Consider the following 27,803-nt stretch of genomic DNA (forward strand, 5'->3'; position numbering starts at 1 on the left):
CTCTAATCTCACAACTCCTCTCTGTGGTAGGTATTATGCCCACTCTATAAGTAAGAAAGCGATGTGCAAACTTGGCCAAAGTTAAACATCTGGTAAATGGCACAGCAGACAATCACACACCAACTCCCGTAAGACCAGTGTTCCTTTCGCTCCACGATGTCCGATTCTGGCAGCGTGGACGCTGAGGAGAGCTTGTCTGATCCCCCGTGGGGCTTCCCGCAGAGCAGGTAACTCGTGTGCTCTGGGCCTGGGTCACTCCAGAAGAGCCTGTGTCCGCTCTTGGGACCTGTCACTAACCTGCCCACTTAGTGGAGTCCTCGTAAGAGGTCTGTCATCTTTTTCCATAGGTGGGTGAGTTTTGTTGGCCAGTTACTTAAATGAGTCTTTGAATTTTTCCATCTGAGAACACGGAGTCTCGACCACAAGCAGCTCTGGGAAACCGCTTACCCTTCCCACCCAGCTGTTGTTTTGAAATAGGGATTCGTTGGACCCTGCAACTTAATAGAAGCTCCTTCTCTTTGAATTCAGTATTTCTGACATCACTCTGAAGAGCTCTCTGGATAAGTTAGTACAGGGGACTTCGGGATTTCTGGAGGGATCCCGGGATGACAGTGTCCTTCCAATCTGTGTGTGTACGTGGATTTTTTGTAAGAACAGAAACGTCATGTTAAATCTTTTAAGGAGTATGTAAGTTGGATATTGAGCTCTTCAGAAACAAAATGGAAGTGTTTTTTGGTTGTGGTTTTTTTTTTTTTTTTTTTTTTTTTTTTGGTGAGATTACATTTGTTCTCAAATATCCTTTAAAAGATCTTTTCCTTTCTTCTGTTTCTCTTATTTGATAAAGTCACCAGACCCAAATGTCAGCCTGTAGCCGCACTTCCAGCTGCCATGAGCAGCCCCAGCCCCTGCACCAGCTGTCCTGGCTTCTGTCACTGTTGACTAGCTGTCCCTTAGTTACCCAGGTTTTGTGTGAGTAATCTCGCTACATTTATTGATCACCTTTCTAGTTTAGTTTAGTTTAGTTTATGGATACATTTCACAGTTAGAATACGATTTGTCCTGCTCTTCCCCCCGCCCAACGATTTATTTATTTTAGAGAAAGAGAGAAAGCGCGGGGGAGGGGCAGAGGAGAACCCTCAAACTCCCTCCTAAGCGTGGAGCCTGATGCGGGGCTCCCTCCCACTACCCCAAGAGCATGACCTGAGCCGAAATCAAGAGTCCGACATTCAGCTGAGCCACCCAGGTGCCCCTGATTTGTCCTATTCTTAAAAGGTCTCCCTACCCTCAAACTTAAATAGCCTGGGCAAAAATTTTCTTATTTCTTATGAAATCTGCAAGCAGGCAACCGTTGTTCCCGTTAAGGCTTCTCCTTTCTTCTCCACATCGCACACAGTAAGGGGACTGAGGAAGGCCTAGGGGAAGAGTTTGGTATTTGCATATTAAACTTGCACACACTACATGTTTAGAGGAAGGATGTAGTCACACTCACAGCAAATATTTTCTTCACACTTTGCTTTCTCGATGCTTTTTATAATAAAAGGAGTCCGAGAAGCCACCCAATCAGCACATTTTACCACCCCTGTTGGTACGGCAGAAAGAGCTCATGTACCATAAACAAATGATTATCCCAGATGCCCGGAACAGCGTCCCGTCACCTCTGAGCATAGGGCCTTCCAATTTTGGAATGCGGTATTAAGACAAATGCTTACTTGATTTGGCTTTTTACCACCTAAATTGATTGACTTGAGCTTCCTGATGTGTTTCCTATAAAACTTACTCTATTCTTAAAAGGCCAGTAACTAAAACAAATTACCTGTTCTCATTTAAGAACTAACCGTCTGCCGGCCTTTACATTTTCTAAGCATGGGAGCAGCTTCTACGTGTTTAGAACTTTGTTCTGACACATACTTGACTCTGAAAGGAACACTCTTAATTCTTCATCTGTCATCATCCGGTTGAGGTTTTTCTCTGTGTGCCCTATTTTTTTCTTCTAGGATTACTAATACCGTGATGGTGGTTACAGGACAGCAACTTCAGGCTCACTGCCAGGGAGAATCTGGCAACTGCTGTAAGCACTGATGTGTCCAGAACCAAACATAGCTTACCTCTTATGTCATGGAACCAGAAGCTGTTAGAGCTAACGGGTGTCCGCTCGTTTGGTTAAGCAACCTCACGACACTGAGGAGGAGGGTAGGACCCACAGGTGACAGGGCTCACTCAGCTTTGGAGGCTCCAGGACTAGGGCTCTGACTAGTCTAGAGAATGAAGGGATCTGGTGTCCTGACTTCCTGGTTGTTAATGGTGACGATTCTCCCGAATTGTTGCTCCCCAGTGCAGAGCACAGGTTGTCTTCAGTGTACCTGTCTCCTTTTCTCTCTTAGTGCCACAGCTTCACTCTGGTCTTCTTTATAATCCACGACAGTAACATGACTGGCCTCTCTGCCTCCTCTAATTCAGTGGGTCTCAAACTTGGCTGCACATTAAAAACACCTGGCGTGCTTTTCAAATCTTGATGCCCGGGCCAGACTCCGGCCCCCGCCCCGCCCCCACCAGCAGAATCCTAATCCTTAGGAGCAGATCTAGGCAACCCCAAGCTTCCTGACTGACTCTCGTGTGCAGTCAACGTTGAGCACCCTCTGCTCGTAATACCCGCTGCTCAGACACCTCAGTGGCTTCCAGATGTCACTCAGTTTAGCACTAAAAAGTAGAATGCTTAATTCCCACCCTCATCTTGGGCCACTGCTTCTCAGAATGTCAGTAGAATTCGTATCGTCCGGGAATCTGCTAGAAATGCGTGCTCAGGCCCCATTCCCTACTGATCAAGAAGCCTTGAAGCAGTGGCCCAGTAGGTCTCTAGTGATTCCGGTGCAAAAGCTTGAGAACTCTTAGAGAGGGCAGTAAGGGGATTTTAGGGATGTAGCTTGCTCTTTCTTTCTTACTCACTGGTGGACCCAAGACTAGAATAGAAAGAACACCAGAATGAACAAGATCAGCAGCTGCCTCTCCTGGGCACCCGCTCAGTCCTGGGCATGGAGACGGATGTGTCTCTTAGCTCTGCTTCTTTAATTGCTACAGTTTATTGCCCCTGCCCTCAAACCATCTAAACATTTAATCACCTTTTCGTTTTTTCCTGTTGTTATAAACTTAAGTGTTAGAACATTTGATTTTTACAAGAGTAATAAATAAATATTTTCTTTCTTTATGGCTAGTTCCCAGAAATGAATGCTATGATAATGAGACGGTTCAGTTTGCCAGGAGATGTGGACAGAGCTCGACAATATGTATTACAGGTAAGATTTTTTTTGAAGATTTTATTTATTTATTTGACAGATCACAGGGAGGCAGAGAGGCAGGCGGGGGGGTGGGGGGGGGGGAAGCAGGCTCCCTGCTGAGCAGAAAGCCCGATGTGGGGCTTGATCTCGGGACCCCGAGACCACAACCCAAGCCAAAGGCAGAGGCCCAACCCACTGGGCCACCCAGGCGCTCCCCAGATAAATTATTTTACGAAGAAATGAGCCAGGAGCAGGTCAGTGCAGCAGAGTTCTTTAACCAAATAACAGAACAAATTTTAGATGCAAGACCAGGTGTGGTCAATTGTTGACTTGACAAAAACTGAGGAAGAGAAACTTGTATGATCCTTTATTCTTCTAGAACTCTTTCTGAAGACTAATTTAAGTGGTCCTGGGTAAGGTTTGAACATTAGGACTTCTTTAGAGCTACCAAAATTATTTTTTTTTTTTAAGATTTTTTATTTATTTGACAGAGTCACAGGCAGGCAGAGGCAGGCAGAGAGAGTGGGGGAAGCAGGCTCCCCGCTGAGCAGAGTGCCTGACGTGGGGCTCAATCCCAGGACCCCGGGATCCCAAGCCAAAGGCAGAGGCCCTAACCCACTGAGCCACCCAGGTGCCTCTATCCAAGTGATTCTACTGTATCATATGGGCTGAGCCCTGCTGGTTTGAAAGCCGTCTTCCTCAAATCCACTGGCAGCACTGCTGCCCTGCAGTCCCCCAGACAGGCCTCCTGGTACAGGCTTACCTTTGCCACCTCCAGGTTATTGGGTGCTCACAGCCATCCCCTCAGTGTGGACCATCCCTGGTCCCTCCTAGAACTGCCATCAGTGGTCACTCAAGAACCCACAGAGGCAGACTGTTTCACCTTCAGGGGCGGTAAGCTTATTTCAGATATACTGCCACATATCCTCAGAACTTTCCTGTAGAAGCCAGATCTTTGTGCGTATTTTCACTTTCAATAACTGTCTTTCAAGAGTGAACTCTTTCCAAAATCTAAACCCAAAGTTATTTGGAGCCAGTAGAGCTAATGAATGAGATGGGTGAGCAGTTTTTAGTAAGCTAATGTGTGGTCTGATCTGTGGTTAGTGCAGTCCTTCAAATAATTACCTGTCAGATTTCCAAAAAGCAAGACCCTCTCCGAAGGATGTATTTCTCTAAGCCTCTATACTGCTAAGCATCCTAATGTGCTACCACCTCTTTGGAGGGTAATCTGGCAGTACTGTTCAGGACTCAGGAGAAGGACTGTAGCTGATAAAGAGGTGATGTACCGGGAGAGGTTCTGCTGTCAGAATTACTGAAGGCTGAAGTGGGAAGTGGGACTGCAAAGAGGGGCAATTAACTGTCGCTTTTAGCAAAACAGTGACGAAGATCCAGCAAGCCTAGACAGACGTGCATTTAGAAAGGTACAAGAATGTTCTCTTAAATTCTCCGAAGACCTCTAAATCCTAACTCCCTTCACCCAGGGCTCCTTCCTCGTCCCTGTTCCTTCATTAAATGTGAATGAACAACTAGGATTTACTTAGAATTACTAATGATGAAAAGTTTGGTGAGTGAGACCAAGATAAACAGAAATATTCAGGGAAAAATATAAAATTGGGGGGTGAAAAAATACCGTATCCATGGAATAAGGTATTTAAAAAAAAAAAAAAAGTAAGTACGAGCTCAAAGAATTCTAAGTGGTTGTGAAAAACTAGCTCCAGAGGAGGGTTATAACATGAAATGAACAAACCCTTAAAAACAAACAGTAAGAGAATAAAATGAGAAAAGCTTTGAGAGGATCAGTATGATGTAACAGGCGTTTCAGAAAGAGAATCCAAAAAGAAAATGAAAAGTGTGGTCAGGAGAAGAGTTTAGAACTGGCTCGGTGTACAGCAAAAACCCTGGACGCTATAAGGCAATAGGTAAGGCCTTCTAAATGATGAAGAAACATTCTAAAGCTAGAATTCTACATCCTTTCAAACCATTCATTGAGTTAGTAAGTCCTCCTCCCACTTACACTATGCAGTTGAGTTACCTGTGGATGTATTTTTAGCAACATGGAAACCCCAAGACCGTGAAAGCTGTGAGCGCTCAAACCAGCGGAACAGGCCGCATCTGATAGAGACCTGCGGGCCGGCAGCGGGCACAGCTGGAAGGCGGTCAGTCTAAGCAACAAACAGGATGATGAAGGCGGTAGAAAGATCAGGCAGTTACACTCCAAAGTGGGATTTGGTATACTACGGTAAAGCAAAATAAAATGCACCCTATTTTGTACCAGTAAAGTACAGAAAATCAGAGGCCTTTCAGAGTGACATCAGGAATATTCTACTCTGGCTAGGCTAAATCCTCACCTTTCTCAGCACAAGGGCAATAGATAATGACTGAAGTTGTTAATTAAGACATTAAAACCAGCAGGTAAAGCTGGGGTCTGTGGAAGAAGGGAACTGTTGATCTCCATCCTTTGTGCTTTATTATGTATATGTTTGTTTTTTAAATTTATAATTTTATCATTTAAAAATCGAATCCTTAAGGGAAAGTAGGTGGCTATTTTGATATTAGTGAGTTAGTTGCTTTGCACGCTGATTCAATACAAAAGTGCTTCCATCTGAGGAAAGTGCCTCAACGCAGCCGGCGTGGAAGCGGGAATGATGAGCTGGGGGAGAGAGCACTGGATCACGACAGAAAGACATTTTAACTGTCACAGCAAGAATTTAAGAGCTGAGCAGAGAGAGTGAGGCGTCTGTCCCCTTGTGTTCTTGACCCACCAGAGTGACGGTGTGCAGCAAACCACCTACCTCGCGCAGCGGTACTGCCATGAAGCAATACGAGAGATCAGTAAACTTCGACCGTCCCCAGAAAGAGACGCCCTCATACAGCTTTCAGAAATCGTCCTCACGAGAGAGAAATGACAACTCTTTCTGTTACTTCTGGCAGCTATTTTACCAGACCGTGCCTAAAGAATTTTGTGAAATATTCTTTGCTTCATGTGCAGGTAACCAAAAATCATTTCAAAAAATCATTTCAACCTTATTGATGGGCAATTTTTTTTTTATTGGCAAAGTTTTTCAGAAAACTTTTTAAATGTAATTAAACCATCCGAATCTGTAACTCTAGTTCTGTAAATTCTAATCGAGGTATCTTGATGGTTATATGTGGTATTGTTTACACTGTTAAGATCCACATGTAAAGCCATTACACAAATAAATAATCAATGTTAAAATTCAAATGGTTTATCGTGTTTCACCATAGGAGTAAAGGTCACAAAAAATGTGAAGTCTACATTTCAATCCACATTAGATTTTAACAGTATCCAAAATTTCATATAGGAGAATGGTTTATTATAAAAGACTGTACATAAAATTTAGACAACAGGTTATATACAAAATTAAGAGAACATTCCACTTGAAAAAATGAAAAAGGTTGCTAGCTGATCACTAGTGATACTGAAATCCTGTTTAAAATTAACAAAGGCAAAATGCATATACAACAGTCACGTTGATTTGGTAGCAATAATGGCCTTTAATTTTCAGGAATAAATGTTCTGCACTAGTCTTACCATTTACTATGCTGTTACACGTCTGTAACGCCCAGTACATAACTGTAATTTGAAATCCAAACAAATCTTCAATACACAGAAACCCACACTTGAGTGCTCTACTTTAATATCCTAGGCAATATTGAATTATACACAAGGTAAGAAAAAAACATCCCTCTAACCTTCCCTTAAATTAAGAGGAGACACACAAAGTGCATGTGTTGCATTTCAATTATTTCAAAAGACAATATAAATCTGTTGGTCAGGTATGTTATTCCCCGTTCACTGATTATATATGATCCACCTTTTTTCGAATTATTTTCTTAAAACGTTTTTATGTTGCTAGTGCCAGGTAATGGATTAAATAGCGCCTATTCAAAAGTCAGTTGCACCCACTTCTACAAAAACAACATGTAAAAGATAATTTCCTTTCATTGAACCCAGTATACAACAATCCACTGGAAAACCAAAGGACTGATACAGCAGTCCTTAAGAATTTTACGTACAGAATGTGCATACTTTAACACATTTTCTTAGCTTTGAAAAAGTTACTTTAGAAAAGGAATTCAGCAGATTGACTTGTAAATACCCATCTCAGATTTTAAATCTGCAAAAATCAGTCACTGCCATTAGGACAGGTTGAGATAAGGCTAATATTTTTTTTCCAAGTTAATATATTGAGAAAATAGAACCATAATTCTGCAATAAATCAGTATCTTTATTTATTTATTCATTTATTTATTCATTTATTTATTTATTTTAAAAGCAAACCAGTGAAGGAAAGGACAAAAACCTTTGGTTCACTTAGGTATTTATGAATGGAAAAAATTTATACTGCAAATTCACTCATTCAAAAACTCAGGTGCGAGTTCCAGCATTCCAGATAACCCTTTGTTTTGTCTCACATGGAGACCTTAGAGACTCCATTCATTTCGAGAGACCTAAGTACGAGTACTCCAAGTAAGTATTACACAAATTGGAAGCATCTTGGATTTTTTTTAAGTATATTTCAATACATAAATTTGTATGCATGCTTTAAACAAATAGCATATTTCAAGAATGAGAAAGTCTAAACAAAAAGTATGACCAGCACCAGGATTGAAATTTTCTGATTTTAATATTAGTCTGACATAGCGTTAGTAACCATGCTGCACTGAACATGTAATGGTACAATCTGAATCATGATTTGTTAAATATTATACCCCACACCCCCAGAATACTTAAGCTGGTCATAAAGTTAACTGTGTAAGTAAGTACATAAGCATAATCAGTTACAGACAGCCTCTTGTATAAATTGCTGTTTAGCAATACACAAACTGCCTCAAAGATGTATGCTTACAGGTAGACATTCAGTTATATCAATAAAACAGCATGTCCTGAAAGTATGGGCACATTTTAAAACATTTTAAGACAATTCTGTTAACCATAATAGTCCCACAGTATGACTGAGTAATAAGAACCACCTACTTTAAAAGCAAAAAAAATTAATCAGTATAGTGCATGATTGATTCAACATAGTTCCCAGGGAACAGACCAGTCACTCGGTTGCAGACTCCTTCATACCAGCCGTCGTCATTCTTCTTTATGACGTAAATGATTGCACCCTCCATAAATGATAGCTCATCATCCTTGTCTTTTGTATAATCATATATTGCCACAACTATGGAAAGAACAGTTGAAATGCCATGGTAAGTGCACTATTTCCAACATTTAACTGAATTTTTTAATGCAATTCTAGTTAAATCGATAGTATAGCAAAACCAACTATTTGTACAAATACTGTTAATTCTTACATTGGTAAAAACAGGTTAAGTCAGTGGCCAACCATGTGCCTCAAGGTCTTGATGGTAGGACCAGACTGACAACTTAGCTAGAGAGAAGTCCACAGTTCCCACCAATCTATCCAGGAAAGATCCCTGAATTTTCATATTTATTAGATGTTTCAATTGTTCAAAAATCGACCAAGTGCCAACCATTGCAAAACACCATTTTCCAAAACAGGTAGTGGGCAAAGCTACAGAGCCAATCAGTAAATCAGGTAACAGCCCAACCAATTTGGAAATTTTGCATATCCTGGGAGGTCAATCTCATCCTACTCATCCACAGAAAATAGGCAGAGAATTTATGAAGCCATACCTAGATTGTTTAAAAGAGTATTTACATAAGTTAAAGGTCAACGGGATATTTTTTAAAGGGGGAAACAGGTGAGCAAAGACCCATTAATTAAGACTTAGAGACCGGTTTCTAATTCTGTGGTTTTGATTATTTTGAGTTCAAAATGGTCACTTCCTTTATGAACACTGCTGTGGGAAAGACGGTCACCAAAGCATTACTAGTCCTCCAAACGGGTTTGTAAATTTAATTGTTCCTTCATTCTGCCTTTATAGCCTGATAGTTCTGAAGTTACATGTGATTTTCCAGTATATGTGAAATGGTATGTGACAGAGATGTTCATTACTTCGTGTTATCTTTTTTCTTAAAACACTTCTTAGGGCACTTAAGATATTTTGGAACTTGCTTTTGCCCTGAGAAAGGTAACTTCTCCTTCTGAATTAGCGAATTATAAATAAGGAAGAGACCTAAAGTACCGATCCATAGTACTATTCACAAAATTAAAACCGGCAACCTTTTTCTCCCTTTACAAAACCATATTAAGTGAACTCAAGTCCATTCTCCTCCATTTTAATTCTGCAGCAGAATCCTAGTGAAAGGTCACTGACCTATCCAGTTTCCAAAAAACCCAAAAACATACAGAATAAATAGTACTAAATTATTATCCTGTTATTACTTTTGGCTACATAACCATTCAAGAAAACGGAGTGATTACTGGAAAATCATTAGTAAGGAAAATACTGTAATAACTTAGTTAACATACTAATTAATCTGCCAATTATTTATTATTTATTAGCTTTGGTAACATTAATTTCTTTGTATTCGGAGTCACAATACGTTAGAGTTTGGGTATGTAGAGAACTTTCAGACTGATCTTGACAAAAGCCTGATACCCTCAAAGTTAGTCAGCAGTATGAAAGCTTTTTTTTCCTCATGGTTTTAGTTCCACTTAGACAAAGAGCTGGTAACAGTACTGAACCTAAGTCCTTCTGTAAATGAATCCTAATTGTACCCAACTTCCCCTCCCCAATGCATATATATTCTCCCATAGTTACTTACTGCTGAGTACTTAATCATTAATAATTCAATGTCCACTCCACTCTCCAGAATCCTAACTCATACAAAGAGCTAAACTCCTACTTCTACATGGTAAAAATTTGAAGACAGCTACCTAGTTCCCCTGCAATCTTCTCCTCAACTTAGAAACAGTGCTTTCAACTGTTTCAAGTTATAGGTGCACTTCCTAGATATTTTATCTTCTGATACTCTCCTCTTGACATTCCAATTTGCACAATCTTAAAATGTGGTACTCAAAGTAGACATAATGTAGTATAATATAAATGGATATGATCAGATTGGTATATATACCTATATTATATATATATGTATACATTGTGTATATATAGCTCACAGTTCAACTAATATACTCTAAGAATCTGGCTTTTGGAATATTCATGGCATATTGTTGATTTAATATATTCAATGAAATTTCTATTAAACCATCTTAATTCATCTTGTGATTATTTAAAGAGGACTATTTAAAAAGACTAACTCTCTGACGTAGACTACAGATCAGCCAACAATGGCCACTGGCCAAATCCAAACCATTGCTTTTTTTGTAATTTATTAAAACTTTGTTTTATCTGAACATGGACACATCCACTCACTTAAGTACTCTCTATGGCTGCTTAAGGGTTGCAAGAGTAGGGCCAAGTAGCTGTGAAAGAAGAGACTGTATGGTTGGCAAAGTCAAAAATATTTCATCTTTGTAATACAAACGTGTCAAGTTATGTTGTACACCTGAAGAGAATGCTGCTGTGTTAATTATGTATAAAAAGTTAATATTTATTATCTGGTCTTTTAAAAAACGTGTGATGACCACTAAAGACTATTATTTCAACTTGTAAAGACATTTTGTAATTCTGCTCTATTGCCAAATGTCTCAACCACTGTATCATTTTAAATTTATCAATTTTTATTAGCTCCATATTAATCCCAATTTCAAGTTAAATTTGCTTTTCCAAACCAGGAAATAAAGGTACACAACTCAAGACTACCTAAGTTTATCGACCTCAATATAACCACCATTTATCTCTATTTAAAGGCAGAGGAGAATCTAAACATAAAGTAGAGAATATATTCAAGATTTCCTGAACAGTATGTAGAATATTCACTGTTGAAAATATTTAAAAAGGTACAGCGTAGAGAGTGTAGGCAGTGCTATTTGAGTAGCGTGTACAGGGACAGATGGGCAGCCGCACTTGTGGGGAGCACAGCATAACCTACAGAGAAGCTGAATCCTATGTTGTAAACCTGAAACGAATATAACACTGTGTGTCAACTATACTCAAAAAATTTACACACACAAATATACACACAAAAGGAAAACGCAAATCCCCTTTTAGCCATGTATTCAAAGCCAGCACAGGAGAGCGCTGCGGTCTCGAGCTACAGCTACCTGTTTAACGTCAGTTAACCGAGCCAAGGCCAGTGCGAGGGAATGTGTTTTGAAAGCAATCCAACGTGCTTAAACTACATTACAAGCATTTTCAAAACTCGACAAACACAGATTTTATAACAACACAGAGCTGGATGAAAAAAAGCAAATAATTCTCTAAAAATGGGATTTCTTTCTTACCATGGTTTTCTTAATACATAAATTATAGTGAGTGCCAGGTAATTTTGACAAATTTAGATGTTAAAGTTATACATAATTTTCATGAACTGAAATTCTAGTGATTATCTTCTCTTTTACAAGACCAACTAACTGAAAACTTTAATTGAGGCTCTTTCTCATGATAGTCCCAATTTAAGATATTTAGATATGAAAGGTTTCTCTTTTTAAGAGCTTAGAAATTTTAAGTCTTTACTAATTGTGTAGCTTTAGTAAGTCATTTAACTCCTTTAAGTAAGTCATAAGTCATGTAACTCATTTCTGTGTCTTATTTGTTTCATTTATAAAATGCAAACAGGCAAGTTCATCTCCAGCTCGAAGCCTATGTCATTTGAAAAACCACATCTAACATCGTAACATATTTTTAACTTAAAAAATAAAGATGGAGCATCCCTTTATATTGGAAATGTATAGGAAATAAGGCTTAACTAAATTATGCTGGCTGGTAAAGCTATTCAAAGGGTTGAGAAACATGGACTAGATGTTTTTTACAGCTCTCAAATTCTGTAAGGAGGCTAAATCTTCTTTACCTCAACTCAATGATGACTGTACCTTACCTTTCTCGATGTAATTCTTGGGGGCCCAAGCAGGATCCCCATCTGCATACGGATCACTGTACTGAACTACTGCAGCCTCTTCATCTTCATAATCCACTGGAGGTGGTGGTGGCGGAGGTGGAGAGTCATCAAATATGGGAATGTCATCTGGGGGAGGTGGTGGCGGTGGAGTTGGACTATCAGCAACTAAAAGAATTCGGATAATTGATTTGAATAAAAAATCAGAGTAAATGAAAATTCGTAAGTTAAAAGAATTTAGTAAAGCTCTAATTTGTATACAGCATGCACTATAATAAAACATGCAATGATTAGAAATAAAAGCTTGGTGTGTTAGAGCTAGTTACTACTTGTGAGAATAATTTTGCAGTAATAAAATGAGCTAAAAATTAGAGTATTAGGAAGTGCTACAAATTAATGAATGCAGGAGGGTTAGGAGACAATGTCTCTTTTTATGTAAGGATTACAGGAGTAAAAAAGTTTCCTTACTCCAAGGCTTGGGTCGGAACAAATGTCGCCCTTTAGTTAGCCTACCTCCTTAAACAAGCCTTATGTCACATTTCTCATCTGGACTACTATAAATACTATGTATACCATCACATTTAGGATTCGATTACCACTCACTGTGCACATTCAGGTCCCTAATTTTAGCTTTTAGTTGTCTTTTAGTTCCTCAGAAATAAGCCTCCAGTGGGTGGATATTTATTTTTGTCTATTTTAATCAAGAAAAAAGTTGGCAGTATCAGGTCTGCTTCTATGTGTAGGCTTTTTATTCTTTTATTTAAATTTTAACCAGAGAAATTAAATTAGAAAGTAAATAATTACAAGCTAATACAAAATCTCACTGAATATTTTAAAAAATATCTACAATCCATAATCAACATTTTAAATGCAGAAAGCAAGCTAAGAATTTTTGCATTATTGCTAGTAAAACTTAAGCATGGGATGGGGGAGATTTTCTAAGAATACATCCACAATAAAAATTCATAAAAGTGTTGCAGGAAGGTGTAATTAAAAACAAACAAACAAACAAAAAGGAACTTACATCATGCAAACCAATAATAATGACTCATACCTCAAGTTGTAGATGGGTGTTGTACATGTATGTGTGTGATTTAAATAATCGAACAGTGAAATGAGAAAATGTCAGGCTAGAACTATGCTCACTGAACTACTATGATACCGGGTAACAAGTGATCCCAATATTAAGGAATTCAAACATAGAACACACAACTAATTCTTAATTCAAAATTCTGATCCACAAATTTCTTTGAAAGTTAAAGACATGAAAATGTTTTGACATAAACTGATACAAAGAATTCTATAATATCTGCAGGGGAGAAATTCAGAATACTAACATACTAACTCAAATGCCAATTTCTGGGGCTATTTATGTGATCAAAGCATGCAGTCATAATCTCTTTGTAATACAGGTTTTAAAGCTTACTCAACCTTATTTGGAATAATGTGCTGAGACTATACAAGGGATCCAGATTTAGAACACCTGTGGATAACAGCCCTACTTCCACAACCACTTCAATTCTGTGGTTTTTTTTACTTGATCCTGTTGGGGGACGAGGAAGACTATGAGAAAACAAACCCTGTGTAGTGATGTTCATTTTGATAGCTATCAAGCAGGTCTTTTTCCATCAAATACTTGGATCCATTTATTTTTGCCCTTACCTTCTCCACAAAGCTTCTAGTATTACTGAGAGGAGAAGAAAATGGGTATGAATCCATCCTAACATCAAAGAGCCAGAGCTCCTATCCTCAATTTGGTTTAAGGTATAAATTATGTTTGCCTGAATCCCTAAATTGCATTTACTCATATACATAACTTACCAGTTTCATGTTTTCACTCAACTGTCTTCATGTCCAACTGCCATGAATCTACACTGGTTTATCTCCAAATTATATATACACAAGAGCAGAGGTCTACTCAATCTTATGCTCTATGCATCATCCTTTGTCTAGCACCATACATAATTAGTTCAAAAATGCTTCCTGATGTTAATCATACGCAGATGTAACATATGAACTTTCAGGGGCGCATGTCTTAAACTGAAGCACATTTAGTAGGCTAACTGCCACAGGAAACTGCATATTTAACAGAACACAGAATTCATACTCCATAAAACATGTAAGATACTGATACAGTTTATAATCAATCTTCCTAACATGCTTTCAAAGGAAATAGATCCTAAATAAAGCTGCACATTGTGCAGTGCAAGGAGACTAAGTGATTCCACTTTGTAAGTCTAGGGAAAAGAACTAAAATAAAACAGTACCACAGTCGTCTTTAGCAAAAACCATGCATGCCCAGAATTACATACATTAATACTGAATTTCTATAAAAAAAAAAAAAAAAAAAAGAGGTGGGGTGCCTGAGTGGCTCAGTCGGTTAAGCATGTGCCTTCAGCTCAGGTCATGATCCCAGAGTCCTGGGATCAGGCATCCTGCTTAGCAGTAGTAGGGGCGGGGCGGCGGGGGGTGGGGTGGGGGGGGTCCTGCATCTCTCTTTTCCTCTACCTCTCCTCCCGCTGGTGTGCTTAGGCTGTCTCTCACATGTTCACTCTTCCTCTCTTTAATAAATAAAATTTCTTTTTACAAAACTTACCAAAATGCTAGTCAATATGCTTTGGTCCCACTAAATGGATGTTTATTATGGCTATCTTAAAGTATCCTCCCATTGACTATAAGGCTGCTCAAGGACCAGCAATTTACCCTTATTCAGTTCTTTTCAAAAAATAAGATTCACTTTTTTATATGTCAAAGTTTTAATGTAAGTTAAACATAGTAGCGTTTTCAAACACATGTTAACAATAAGGATGGTTTTACACTCAGAAATTTCAACATTTTGGAACTACATCTCATAAAAAGCCCATTCAATCATATATAGTTCTTAAAGGTAGAAACTTTGTCTTAGAGCCTTGCACATAACACTGAATAAACAATTTAACTGGAGGAAGGGAAGAAATGTGGAGAATTACACAACAGGGTCAGCAAAAGTTGAACACTAGAATTTGCCACACTGTATTCTCCTGGAGGATGGGGTAGTCATGTGGGTTACACATTTGTTGAAACCATTCTAAAATTTATTTGTATGGCAATGATCCCAAATGAAGTAAATCACTGTTAGACCACCTTACCATCTTAATCTCAACAGCTACTCTGGCCTAGTATAATTCAGTAGTTGTGGTATGTTTTATTTTGTCAACACTCACTCTGATCATGCAGTTAGGATTACACATCGTCTGGAACCTCAAGGTAATCAGGCAGTAATATAGACTACTCTATCCTAATCAAATCCATGTATTCAAAAGAATTTCCAAAAGTCATTAAACTGACATGTCTGCGAGAAGACTAAAAGCAGGAGGTGTGCGTATTCAGAAATATTCCTCACGGGCCTGCATGTAGCCAAAACAGAAAAGGGCTTGCCAGTCTCACACTCAAATGGATAACCTGGATATAAATTACTTATTCTTGCAGATTCATTCTTATTGTAATAACAAATTTTTATATAGGTTCAAAATTATTTCCGTATAAAAATCTGAGGCTTTTACAAAGCTTTCACTAAAATTTTTATGTAACTAAAGGAGAAAAAAAAACCCTGCCCCCAATGCGTAATAAATTCAACCTCATACTTTAATTTTCTATATGCTGAAGAATTTGCAGGCAACAGAATACAAAATGTCAAAATGTCTTCTAACTCCCCTAATAACTAATGGAAGCTGGTAGTTTTCATATAATTTGAATTTTTATGTTTCATTATTCTTTCCTTAAGAATCTGCAAAGATCAGATTTCATGTTTTAGATCATGTAAATAACATAAGAAAGTTGCAGTCTTGAAATTTATATGGGTCAGTAATCATGCACACAAGAGAAAAAACTGAAGACCGTGCTCTTCAGTTTCAAAATTGTATCTGCACCTGTTTTCAAGATAAGATTAGCTTCTCAATAAAAGTAAGAAAATGATGACTCATCAGCCATGCATGCTATAAGGAAACAGCCTCTACTCTTCACAGCTCAGTTTTCCCGAACTTACTGTTTTCCTGCACCCTGGCCACGAAGCCTGTGAGAGGTATCTGTGGAGTCAACTGAGGCATAGGGGGAGGGGGTGGAGCAATAGATACTGGTAGCGACAACACAGTGTGGGGGAAGTAAAACAGATAAAGGAAAGAAAAGGAAACAAACAAAAAGCAGAAGTCAGTTACAAGGACCACAAACATAAGTATGCAAAGAACAGTTTGCAAATGAAACAAAACAAAACAAAACAAAAAACAAAAAACCTGCAGAACCTTCTTCAACTTCAGTTCCCATCAGCCAACCTAAATAGAGTTGTTGCTTAGCCAACTGGTTAATTTTTTTTTAAATACATTTAATTTAACCCTAATGTTAACTGTTTGGGGGAACATTTAAGTTTACCATCACACATTTTCATAATGAATTTTCGAATTCTAAAAAAAGACTTTAAAAAAAGCAACAGCGATATTTCCAGGATATTTTGTCTTTGCCATATTGCTATAACCTAGCAGGTAATATCTAGCTTTAAGGTAATGTTGTAAATCAGAGTCCATGTTATAAACAAATAAATAAATATGTTATGTTATGGAATAGCTGTTTATTCTGTTATAAAGACATACTAATCACAGGTTTCCTTTAAAACCATTATATATCTAAATTTACACATAGCTCTCCAGGAAAAACCCTTGTTACTGTAAAACAAGGTATTTTCTAAGATGACAATTTTATTTGTAAAGATATCCCTCCTAAATTTCCTATGGAACAAGACTGCTCCTCATACCATGTTAATTGTTCACTGAGGTTCATAGTAAGTATTTCAAAAGTACCTTCTTCATTTTATCACTGTTCGAAATAGGAAACCTGATCTCCTAACAGGTGAAAATACTCAATTATTTGCATTAAAGTAATTTATAACGAATCCCTGAGTAGCTGAAAACACTTCAACTTCTTACTGGAGAGGATGTAATTTATAGGAAATTGGTATCAAATGCTCACGTACACAACATATGTATTAAAAACTGCAGCAAACTAGAAGTAAACATTCTTAAGTTTATCATTTTGTCTCATTTTTAGCAAGACAGTAACTGCCAGAGATTGCTTAGAAAGTCAGGACTGACTTTGCAAAATTCAGTTTACTGGCAGTCACCAAAACATGGCACTAAATTGACAGAGAAAAACAATTTATTGGTTCCCAAGGATCATTTAACCAAAAAGTCATTTCAATTAACCCGCTGTATAAATTCTGTTGGTAAGCATAAAAATTTGAAAAGTTCAGTATTCAAAGCAGCAGTAACTTACCAAAGCAATGTAATTGCATTAATATTCATTATATGGCTAAAATTAACATTCAATTCACTATGTATGAAACTGGTCCTCATTGATTCTGATACTTTGGATGTAGAAGGCTCTTTAATAAATAAAATGTTACAGCTTTGATTTCAAAAGAAAACAAACCTCCCACAAACCTAAAAAATTTGTTTAGAAACAACCCTTAGTAACTAGACATGCTGGTTAGTACAGAGAGAAAAAGAAAAGCTATGCTATAAAGATACTAGTCACTACCACCACGTCTGGACAGAAGGGAAAATATGCACATCAAAACACTAAAAACATTTACATCCTACTACTACTACTACAGCAACCACCACTACTACCACTATCACTATACCACCAACAGTAACTCAGATTGAGGGATAGTTATTTTGAAATCTAATATTTTCAAAATTTGAATCCAAATTTCCTTTATAGTATCTAAAAGATATAGTCACTCAGTAATGAAAAGGTCTTATTTAAGAATAGGAACCCACTGAGTACTGCTGAAATAAAACTACACAAATTAGGTAAAGTGTCACCAAAAACCCTATTTGCAGCATGAACTAAATATCTAAGTGAGGCAAAGAAAAATAAAGAACATAAAGATGGGATCTAAAAACAACATATTATAAGGGAAAAAAATGAAAAGGTCATGAAACTACTGAAGCTAATAATCAGAAAATCCATGGAATATTCAGACTCTAGCTACCTTTCATCACGAAAAGGAAATCAGGGGAAACGTGAGATAAAATTCTAACAGGTGAAGTTTCTTGGTAGGTAGTATGGATGAAAAGTTTAAGTCTGGAAAAAGGACTGTATAAATTTAGGGATTATCTGTAAATTTTGACATTTTTGCTCAAGTGTTTTTCATTTCTTAGTTTTTTGCTAGAACACAATCTTTAACTCTAAAATTTACACTGGAAATTTACAGGTCTGCTGTAAAATACAAGTTCAGAACATGCGTTATACTTCTTGGGGAAAACCAACTTCTTAGGGAAAACCAGCTTCTTAGGAAAACGGAGTACTCAGTGATGTTTTACTACTACAACACGCAGCTCTAGAGAATAGTTACAAGCGCCACATGAGAAAGTGTGCTCCAGTCCAGACCCAGGGTTTGCCTCCTGAAGCCAATAATACTGGGCAACAAGCTCATGTCAGACGTTTTTCCCTTTTTGAGTTAAGCATCGTAACATGGAAAGTGAAATTAATGATTACCCTAAGCAATTCATACTTCCTGCCATTATATGCCAAAACTATTTGCTAATCTTTAAATATCTTTAAGCCTTTAAAAACACTGACTGCAGTTAGTGTTGAGATGTGCAATTTGACGCGAAGAGAAAGAAACCAGAAGAAAATCCTCCCCAGTGTTACAGTGATTAGAGACAGAATAAGCAGGCATCACAAATGTTTTTAATGGTTTTGAACTCATTTCAGTACAGGTTAACAAGCTTCAAAGTGATAGCCAGCAATTTCATTGTATTAAAGAAAAATTTCCAATGTTCTTTCTTTCACTGCTACTAAAGTATGTCAAACATGCTGATAAAAATAAACTCAGCTTAATTTCGCTATTTTTCTTCTCTAGTTCTATTTATAGTAATAAAAATACCCTATTAAACCATTAGTTAAATTTTAGTATGTAAGTATATTCAGTAAATCTGAATTTTTTTGAAAGTGATAAGCAATTATTTTTTGTGATAAGTGGTAATTCTTAAAATGGTAGGATTCAAGGACTGACTTCCTAAAGCAAAAATAAACATGAAATAGCATGATTTCAATTGTTGTCTATCACTGGCAAGAACAACAGCTTCAAATAATTTCCTTCAAAAGGAACTCCACTGTTGCTGTACGCCTGCCAAGCACAAGCTTACTTGAATTCTGAGAATAAAGTGGACCTCCATTAACATGAGGCTGAGCAGAAAATGGAGCAGTCACAGAGGGAGTTCGTCTGTATCCACCAGAAGATGTCGAGGAAGTGGTAGAGTTGTGTCGAGAAATCTGCCTGGTCATTGTGCCATACTGGGAACCAGGAGCTGAGCCCGGGGCTGCGGAAAAGCATTAGTCAAAAGCAACCAACAAAGAATTTGAGCAACATGTGACCTCCGAAGGCAGAACAAAGAGAAGAGGACTCTCAGTAAGAAATATTTATTGCTTCTCAAAGCCCACAGCACAAAATAAAGAGAAAAGTGAAGATAAAACACAAATAACCTCTGAAGTTATAAACAAAAGGAAAAACAGATATTGTGTGGAAAACTGCAAAAGTAAAATAAGTAACGTTCTTAAACCTTTTAATTTAGCAGAATCCCAAATGGTATTTCGCTAATCTTACATATAAAATTTTTCCTGTATCATTTTAGAATATATAGGTTTTACCTGTGAACTATGTCTTTCCAACAAAATAAGTACCAAAAGGTAATTTGAAATGGAACACATCGGTTTTCGGATGTGAATATATAACAGTTGGTTTACAAGCTTCTTTTCCATTGCCAAATCTTTAGGAGCACAGGTTAAATTATAAAATATACATAAGCTAGCATATTTTCCACATATACTGCTATATTTAAGTGAACGTCTACTGTTTTAGCAGCTATAATCAAATACATATGCTAGCAGAATCATTTTTATGAGAAGCACAATTTCCAGTTTCAAAGCACATATTTATAGTATCTGATTTGTTATGTATCTCTAAACTTTTAAGAACATACTTCCCCTTTCACTTAAATTTTTCTAACTGACAAAACTGTAAATAATTTTAGATGTTGTAAAATAATTTTACAATTTTAAAGAAGCTTTATGTAGAAAATCCATTATTTATCTCCATACTTGTAGGGCTTTTTCCCATCCTATACCCAAAATAACCTTCTTTCATTATCATGCATATCTAGAATGACTAAAGCACTAACAGTTCAGAAAACTTTATTCAACATCATCTTTACCAACATTTCAAAAAAGTTTAATACTTAAAAGGTTAATAAAGTTCAAAGCCTCTAAAGTTAACCATACTTTCCAAAAGTAACTTCAGGATTAATGTTAGCCCCTTTGCCCCACCCAAACATCTAAGCAGACTAAGTAAGTAAAACAAGCGTATTTTCATTCAGTTGTGTAATTTAGCCTCTTCTAGAGGTCATACACAAATTATGACATAAAACCATACAGCAGAGGTTGTTCATTTTAAAAAGTGTTAATAAATTTAACATTTTGGAGCTCCCAGAGCCACAGGCAGTCACTAATTATTTGAATCATCCCCACGTTCATTTTCTAAATAGAAACACATTTTTAAAATAATACTCTAGAAAAAATGAAACAAGATGAAACCAGAAAGGGAGACGAACCATAAGAGACTCTTAATCTCAGCAAATAAACTGAGGGTTGCTGGAGAGGAGAGGGGTGAAAGGGAGGGGGTGGCCGGGTGATGGGCACTGGGAAGGGCATGTGCTATGGTGAGCACTGTGAACTGTGTATGACTGATGAATCACAGACCTGTACCCCTGAAGCAAATAATGCATTATATGTTAATAAAAATAAATTTTAAAAAATAAAAAATAAAAATAATAATACTCCACTCAAGAGCCTTCATGAATAAGAAATCCTAGATAGCTAGGGTTTCCACAGAACTAAGAGGTAAACCTTTAGCCTTTTTTTTTTTAAGATTTTATTTATTTATTTGACACAGAGAGATAACAAGTAGGCAGAGAGGCAGGCAGAGAGAGAGAGAGGAGGAAGCAGGCTCCCCGCGGAGCAGAGAACCCGATGCGGGACTGGATCCCAGGACCCTGAGATCATGACCTGAGCCGAAGGCAGCGGCTTAACCCACTGAGCCACCCAGGTGCCCAACCTTTAGCTGTTTTTAATGGATCTCTCTGTAAAATGATTTTTATTTCTAATTTATATAAAAAGTATATGAAATCCAAGTTATTTTCCTTGCTGATCTTAAAACTGAAAACCAACCATTCAGTATTTCCAAACTATGCTTATTTCAGAATTTACTTTTTTTATATGTAATAAATCATAATACCAATGGGCATATGATTTATACATATGTTATATACAGAAATATTGCAGTTATATATTAATATGTATAATTACATGTAATAGTGACATATAATTTATCTGTATATATATTTTATATATAATAAAGAAAAATACAATAAATACCCAGCTCCATGCAACAGTGTATTTCCACTATCACCAAAGCTTCCTGTTTGTGCCTCCTGGATCCCAAAACCCAAAAGGTGTTAAATATTCTTTCTTGTTTCCTTTTTTAAATCACAGATATATGTGACCTTCAAGAATACACAACACACAGAGAAGTTATAAACTTTTATAATGGAGTAATTATACATGCTGCTGGCTTTTTGTTTTGTTTTTTTATTTAAGATTCATCCAATACTGATCACCCTTTTTTTTTTTTTATTTGCATGTGAGAATGCCACAATTTATTTATCCATTCTATTGTAAGTAAACATTTGGGTTGCATCCAGATTTTTGCTAATATTAATGCTACTACTGTGAACATTCCTAAATATGGTTCCTGAGTTTCTCTAAAATATTGGTTCTCAAACTTCAGCACTGATCAGAATTTCACCTCGAGGGCTTGTAATAAAATATTGGTTCTCAAACTTCAGCACTGATCAGAATTTCACCTCGAGGGCTTGTAATACAGACTGCTGAGCCCCATCCTCAAAGTTTCTGAGTAGGTCTAAAATGGGGTCTGAGAGGGGCACCTGGGTGGCTCAGTGGGTTAAGCCGCTGCCTTCGGCTCAGGTCATGATCTCAGGGTCCTGGGATCGAGTCCCGCATTGGGCTCTCTGCCCGGCAGGGAGCCTGCTTCCCTCTCTCTCTCTCTCTGCCTACTTGTGATCTCTGTCTGTCAAATAAATAAATAAAATCTTAAAAAAAAAAAAAATGGGGTCTGAGAATTTACATTTCTAACTAGCTCCCCTGTGATGATGATGCACCTGGTCCTGGAATCACACTCCAAAAGCCACTGCTCTAGGACAGTGGTTTTTCAAATTTTATGGTTTTAAAATTAGAGAACCTCAAAAAGCTTTTGCAGAGGTGGGTTGTAGCAACAGGTAATCACTTTAATAGAAATTATAAATGACACATCTTTAAAACACATGAGTATGCAAATCACAAATAAACATTTTGTCAGCTGTCACAGCAATGAATTTATAGTAAGTCATACAGCCTCTGGAAACTTCCACTGTATTCTTATACATGAGAATGAAAAAGGCAACTAGATCTTAGTATTATTGTGACTATGGTTCTGACCTAAAAACTCCGTAAAAGGATCTCAGCATCGACCTGTAGCCATATTCTGAGAACCCATACTCTGATCGTAAATATCTAGAAATGAAATTATTACATCTAATTATTAACATATAATAAACCTATTCAACCTGACTAGATAACAACAAATTACCCTCCAAAGTACCAACTAATAAACTTCCACCAGCAGTATACTTTCCTGTTACTACACATACTCATCAATACTGAGTACTAATGAACTTCCACATTTCTACTTACAAGGTGGATATAAAATAGAATCTCATTGTGATTTTAACTTTCATTTTCCTGATTATTAACTAGCTTGGGGACTTTTTTTCAGATGGGCTTTCTGGCAATAATTTTTATTATTAGGGTCGTCTTTTTATTATCTCCTTTGCCCCTTTTTAATACTTTGAAAAGACATGGCTAGACAGCTTTATTTCACCCAACCTGAAACTCAGCTGTCATTTGAAACGTTTCATTATCCATTTCTATCCGGATTATTGCTCTTGTATATTTCCAGGCTGAACAGTTTCATACTATGTGTATATTTGGAATTCTTACTATGCTCAATCCAGTCACCTCTGATTTAGGAAAAATTTGAATGTATCTGATGAAAAAAAAATTTTTTTTTCTTGGCATCCCAGATGCCAAAAGTACTGAGCTGTATCAGAGTTTTTCACACTGTGATTCACAGGAAAGCCTCAGGAGCACCATCATTTCCTTGCCATTTTAATTCCTCCTGCATCCCACATCTTTTCCCAATCCTTTGACTGTACACACCAGGAAGTTCCAAATGAAGTTTCATGTAAAAAATATTACTCATTTAAAAATATCTTTTTGAACAATCACTGCTGTAATTTTCCTTAAGAAATCAGAACAAGCAACAAATACAAACCACATGAAATTGGTTATAAATTAGGCATAAAAACATTACACATTTCAGAGAAATGTGATTTTACATTTAACTGTGTAACTTCAGAGGCCTTTCACCAGAAGAAATTAGTGTAAATTAGATTAACACTTAAACCTTTGTATTACCACCTACAACCTAATAGCTATAAAAGGCAGCAGTCTAACAGAGGGAGTTTATTATGAATACGAAAAGTAAATGAGATCACTCCAGGGGTTATGCAGTCTCACCTATCACAGTGTTCCCTGGGAGAAGTGGTGGAAGAGGTGGTGCTGGTGGAGCTCCAGAAGGAGGAGGGACAGAAATGTTTTCTAATAAAATAGTTTATAATTCAGGTCAGAGGACAAGAAAGAGAACTAAACATTCTGAAACAGTAAGAAAGTACAAAGTTTTGGAAAGGGGAGAAAAAAAAAAAAAGACAGACACCCATATGTAAAGCATGACCAAATGAATATGAATTCATTTTACTAGGTAAAAAGGACACTGCGTTCATACCTGCAGTAACTGTAAAATATGCCATTTTTACAAGCAGTTTTTTCTTTTCAACCTCCTTAAGAAGCTAAGAATTTTTCCTAACAGTTTTGATTATTAAATATGTATTTTTAGCACTAGTCATTTCATTTACAAAACAAAACAAAAATAATCAAGGGACTAATTTAATACTCCGCAAAGATTTCTTAAATTTTTCTATAATCTGAAGAGTAAAAAATTTTTCCTATTTTAACCCCGTTTTATATTCATGGCATTTTACTGAAGTATGTATGGAATATTATCCATAAATGCAGTAAAGTCACAGAACAAGCTGACGCCAGAGCTGAGACAACAGCCTACAAAGCAATGTCAAAACTCACTGGCATTAACAAAATAATAACCACAAAACAACTCACTGGTATATAATTCATATTAAAGACATTCATCTTTGAAGTATCGCAATACTGGTTTGCTCTTGAAATAATAAATATCATTCTTGACTAATGCCCAAGGCAAGTATTTCTAGAGAAAAATGGACAAAAAACTATTTAATAATGTTATGTAATATGCTTTTATGTAAGAAAAAAAGAGCTAGTAAAGTCCTAATGTCTCCATGAGAATGTCCTTAAAAATCTTCTTAAATTTGTTATTAGCATTTCTTCTAGCAACAATCACAATAATATAATAAGTTAATTTCATCTAATGTAATTATTTCAGACTTTCATAATACAGCTCATAAATTCTAGCACATATTACAACAGGTTAATACACAACATACCTGGTCCAACAGTGGGCGGTGAAGGTGTAGGCACGGCGATGGGAATGCCAATACTGCTGCTTCCACTGTTTTCTCGACTTCCACTCCCCCCACTGCTTCCACTGCCAAGAAACAAATTTGAAAAAAGCCATTCTAGAGATTTATTGAAAGACAAATTCAAAGCCAATAAGTACTCTTTTTAAAAAAAGATTTTATTTATTTGACAGAGAGAGATCACAAGTAGGCAGAGAGGCAGGCAGAGAGAGAGAGGGGAGGAAGCAGGCTCCCTGCTAAGCAGAGAACCCGATGCGGGGCTCGATCCCAGGATCCTGGGATCATGACCTGAGCCGAAGGCAGAGGCTTTAACCCAATGAGCCACCCAGGCACTCCAATAAATACTCCTTTTATGATGTGTGTGTGTGTGTATTAAATACATAAAACAAAAAGTTTATAAAACTATTCAATACAATTTTAACCCTAATACTTCAAGTTCTTGTGTTTTCCTCTACTTCTCAAACTACTGGAAATCAGTATAGTCATAACACAGTATATAGAACCATCAGAAGAGATAATCCTATTGAGAAATGAATGACCAATATAATCTTATAGTACAATGATCCAACAAAAGTTCATTTAAAACCTACTATGGGGCGCCTGGGTGGCTCAGTGGGTTAAGCCGCTGCCTTCGGCTCAGGTCATGATCTCAGGGTCCTGGGATCGAGTCCCGCATCGGGCTCTCTGCTTGGCAGGGAGCCTGCTTCCCTCTCTCTCTCTCTGCCTGCCTCTCAATCTACTTGTGATTTCTCTCTGTCAAATAAATAAATAAAATCTTTAAAAAAAAAAAATAAAAAAAAATAAAAAAAATAAAAAAAAATAAAACCTACTATGAAAATCAGTAACTAAAGCAGACTTGGAACCATGTTGTCAGGGGCTCACAGCTGAAAATGGGAAAACAGACGTTAAAAAAACAACATGATGGATGCCACAAAAGAAAATGTACAAGATACTATAGAAGTTAATAGAAAGTGTAACCAGGGGGTGCCTGGGTGGCTCAGTGGGTTAAGCCTCTGCCTTCAGCTCAGGTCATGATCTCAGGTCCTGGGACTAAGCCCCACACTGGGCCCTCTGCTGGGCGGAGAGCCTACTCCCCCCCGACCCCCTCCTGCCTCTCTGCCTACTTGTTGTGATCTCTGTCAAATAAATAAATAAAATCTTTAAAAAAAGAAAGTGTAACAAGTTTTAGTCTGGAATTAATACCAAAATCTCCATCCCATCTCAAAGAATGGTGATAAAACAGGAAACTTTCTGGAAAACGAGCAAACTACCACCAACAACAACAAATGTGAAGCTTCAGCATGGGACAGTCTAGAAGAGTCGATACTGTTAAACTCTAACAAATTCCTTACAATTCTGTTTCCTATGGATTTACTGTTCCTTTAGGCATACAACCTCACACTATCCAGCTGCTCTAGTAACATGTACATGTATGCATATGTATGTAACCTTAGGCTCCATATGGTCTTAAAAATTAACATCACTGTCATAGCAGGACCAGAAACTGAAGAGAGCTAAGACTAGCACTGCTTAAATAAAAAATTTTTTCTCCAATATGATTATTCTATAATTATATTATCATATGTTAAATAAAGAAAAAGAAAAAGAGAGGAAGCTGTTTACCATAAATTGCTTGAATGTGGTCTCTCCCTAGTCCCTCAAGCCAGGTGATCAATATCCTGTTTTGTGCCAGCACTGCATCACAGACATACGAAGTTTTTGTACTTATTATGCTCTTCTACAATTATTAGCTTATGTGCCCTGTTCCTCACATGAAAATTAGGGTTAGAAAATTACAGCCCCTGGACCAAATCTGGCCACTGGCCCAATTTTTACAACCTGTGGGCTAAGAATATTCTTTCCATTTTTAAATAATTGAAAAAAAACTGAAAGAAGAAGAATATTTATGACACATTAAGATTACATGAAATCCAAACTTAAGTTCCATATGCAGAGTCTGACTGGAATGCAGCCATGCTCATTCACTTGTGTGTCGTCCAGGCTGCTTCCATGCTGCAATGACAGAGCGGAATAATCACAAGAGACCATAAGGCCCACTAATCCTAAAATATTAACAATCTGGCCTTTTATTAAAAAGTTTGTCGATCTCCTGTTCTAACAGAATGAGCTTCTGGAAAATTAAACTGTATCTTATGGGCATATCTCTAGTACCTCATGAAGTAACGCTTAGTAACTGGATGTTGAATATGATTAAACTATTAATACTTCCACTAGAGAGAAAAACCGTGCTTTGAATTATTATTCAAACACACACACACACACACACACACACACAAAATTTGGTCCTCATTGAGCCTGACCTGATATAGTGACTGCAGATATCAATATAATAATTTATTTATTAACCGTACCAATAACAAATTTCCATTACACAGCAACTAAGAGGCTTGACATACCCTACTTAATTGAATCCCCCCCAAAATGATTTTGGTAAATTTATTTAATATATCAACTTAAAAGTCAAGGTAAAGAGAAGTTCCTTGCCAAGTTATTAAGTGATATAAAACTGAAGAATAAAATAAAGCTATGGGGAGCCTGGGTGGCTCAGTGGGTTAAAGCCTCTGCCTTTGGCTCAGGTCATGATCTCAGGGTCCTGGGATGGAGCCCCGTGTCGGGATCTCTGCTCAGCTGGGAGCCTCCTTCCTCCTCTCTATCTCTGCCTGCCTCTCTGCCTACTTGTGATATCTGTCAAATAAATAAATAAAATCTTTTTTAAAAAAACTATATAAAATAAAGCTGAAGTCAAGCTAATAAGAACAATAATAATAAAATAAATTAAGCTCTACAATAAATTTGTCTGACTTTATAAATAAAGTACCCAAACACAGAGTGGTGACT

The 27,803-nt window shown here is 37.1% G+C and overlaps 2 protein-coding genes and 1 long non-coding RNA gene across 14 annotated transcripts in view; 1 reads left to right on the forward strand and 2 right to left on the reverse strand.

Moving 5' to 3' along the window:
* The window catches only part of PDSS1 (decaprenyl diphosphate synthase subunit 1), a 54,300-nt gene extending 47,811 nt beyond the window's left edge, over window positions 1–6,489 (forward strand). For all 3 annotated transcript variants that reach the window (XM_032349684.1, XM_032349682.1, XM_032349683.1), the window contains 2 exons: window positions 3,210–3,290; window positions 6,038–6,489. In XM_032349684.1, the coding sequence (XP_032205575.1) occupies window positions 3,210–3,290; window positions 6,038–6,178 (222 nt within the window). In that variant the 3' untranslated portion in view covers window positions 6,179–6,489. The remainder of the gene's footprint in view (window positions 1–3,209; window positions 3,291–6,037) is intronic.
* A 279-nt stretch (window positions 6,490–6,768) lies between these two features.
* The window catches only part of ABI1 (abl interactor 1), a 117,852-nt gene continuing 96,817 nt past the window's right edge, over window positions 6,769–27,803 (reverse strand). For 2 of the 10 annotated variants that reach the window (XM_032349671.1, XM_032349672.1), the window contains 6 exons: window positions 24,912–25,012; window positions 23,893–23,973; window positions 19,350–19,523; window positions 16,190–16,276; window positions 12,148–12,333; window positions 6,769–8,464 (listed from right to left, as the gene is read on the reverse strand). In XM_032349671.1, the coding sequence (XP_032205562.1) occupies window positions 8,289–8,464; window positions 12,148–12,333; window positions 16,190–16,276; window positions 19,350–19,523; window positions 23,893–23,973; window positions 24,912–25,012 (805 nt within the window). In that variant the 3' untranslated portion in view covers window positions 6,769–8,288. The remainder of the gene's footprint in view (window positions 8,465–12,147; window positions 12,334–16,189; window positions 16,277–19,349; window positions 19,524–23,892; window positions 23,974–24,911; window positions 25,013–27,803) is intronic. The other 8 variants (XM_032349675.1, XM_032349673.1, XM_032349677.1 and 5 more) reach the window with 5 other exon arrangements.
* On the reverse strand, window positions 20,999–22,189 carry LOC116594360. The gene is made up of 3 exons (XR_004287180.1): window positions 22,122–22,189; window positions 21,314–22,063; window positions 20,999–21,105 (listed from the first exon to the last, which is right to left on the reverse strand). It is a non-coding gene; the product is annotated as an uncharacterized LOC116594360 (long non-coding RNA).

This window comes from Mustela erminea, chromosome 6 (assembly GCF_009829155.1).
Source record: "Mustela erminea isolate mMusErm1 chromosome 6, mMusErm1.Pri, whole genome shotgun sequence".
NCBI lineage: Eukaryota > Metazoa > Chordata > Mammalia > Carnivora > Mustelidae > Mustela > Mustela erminea.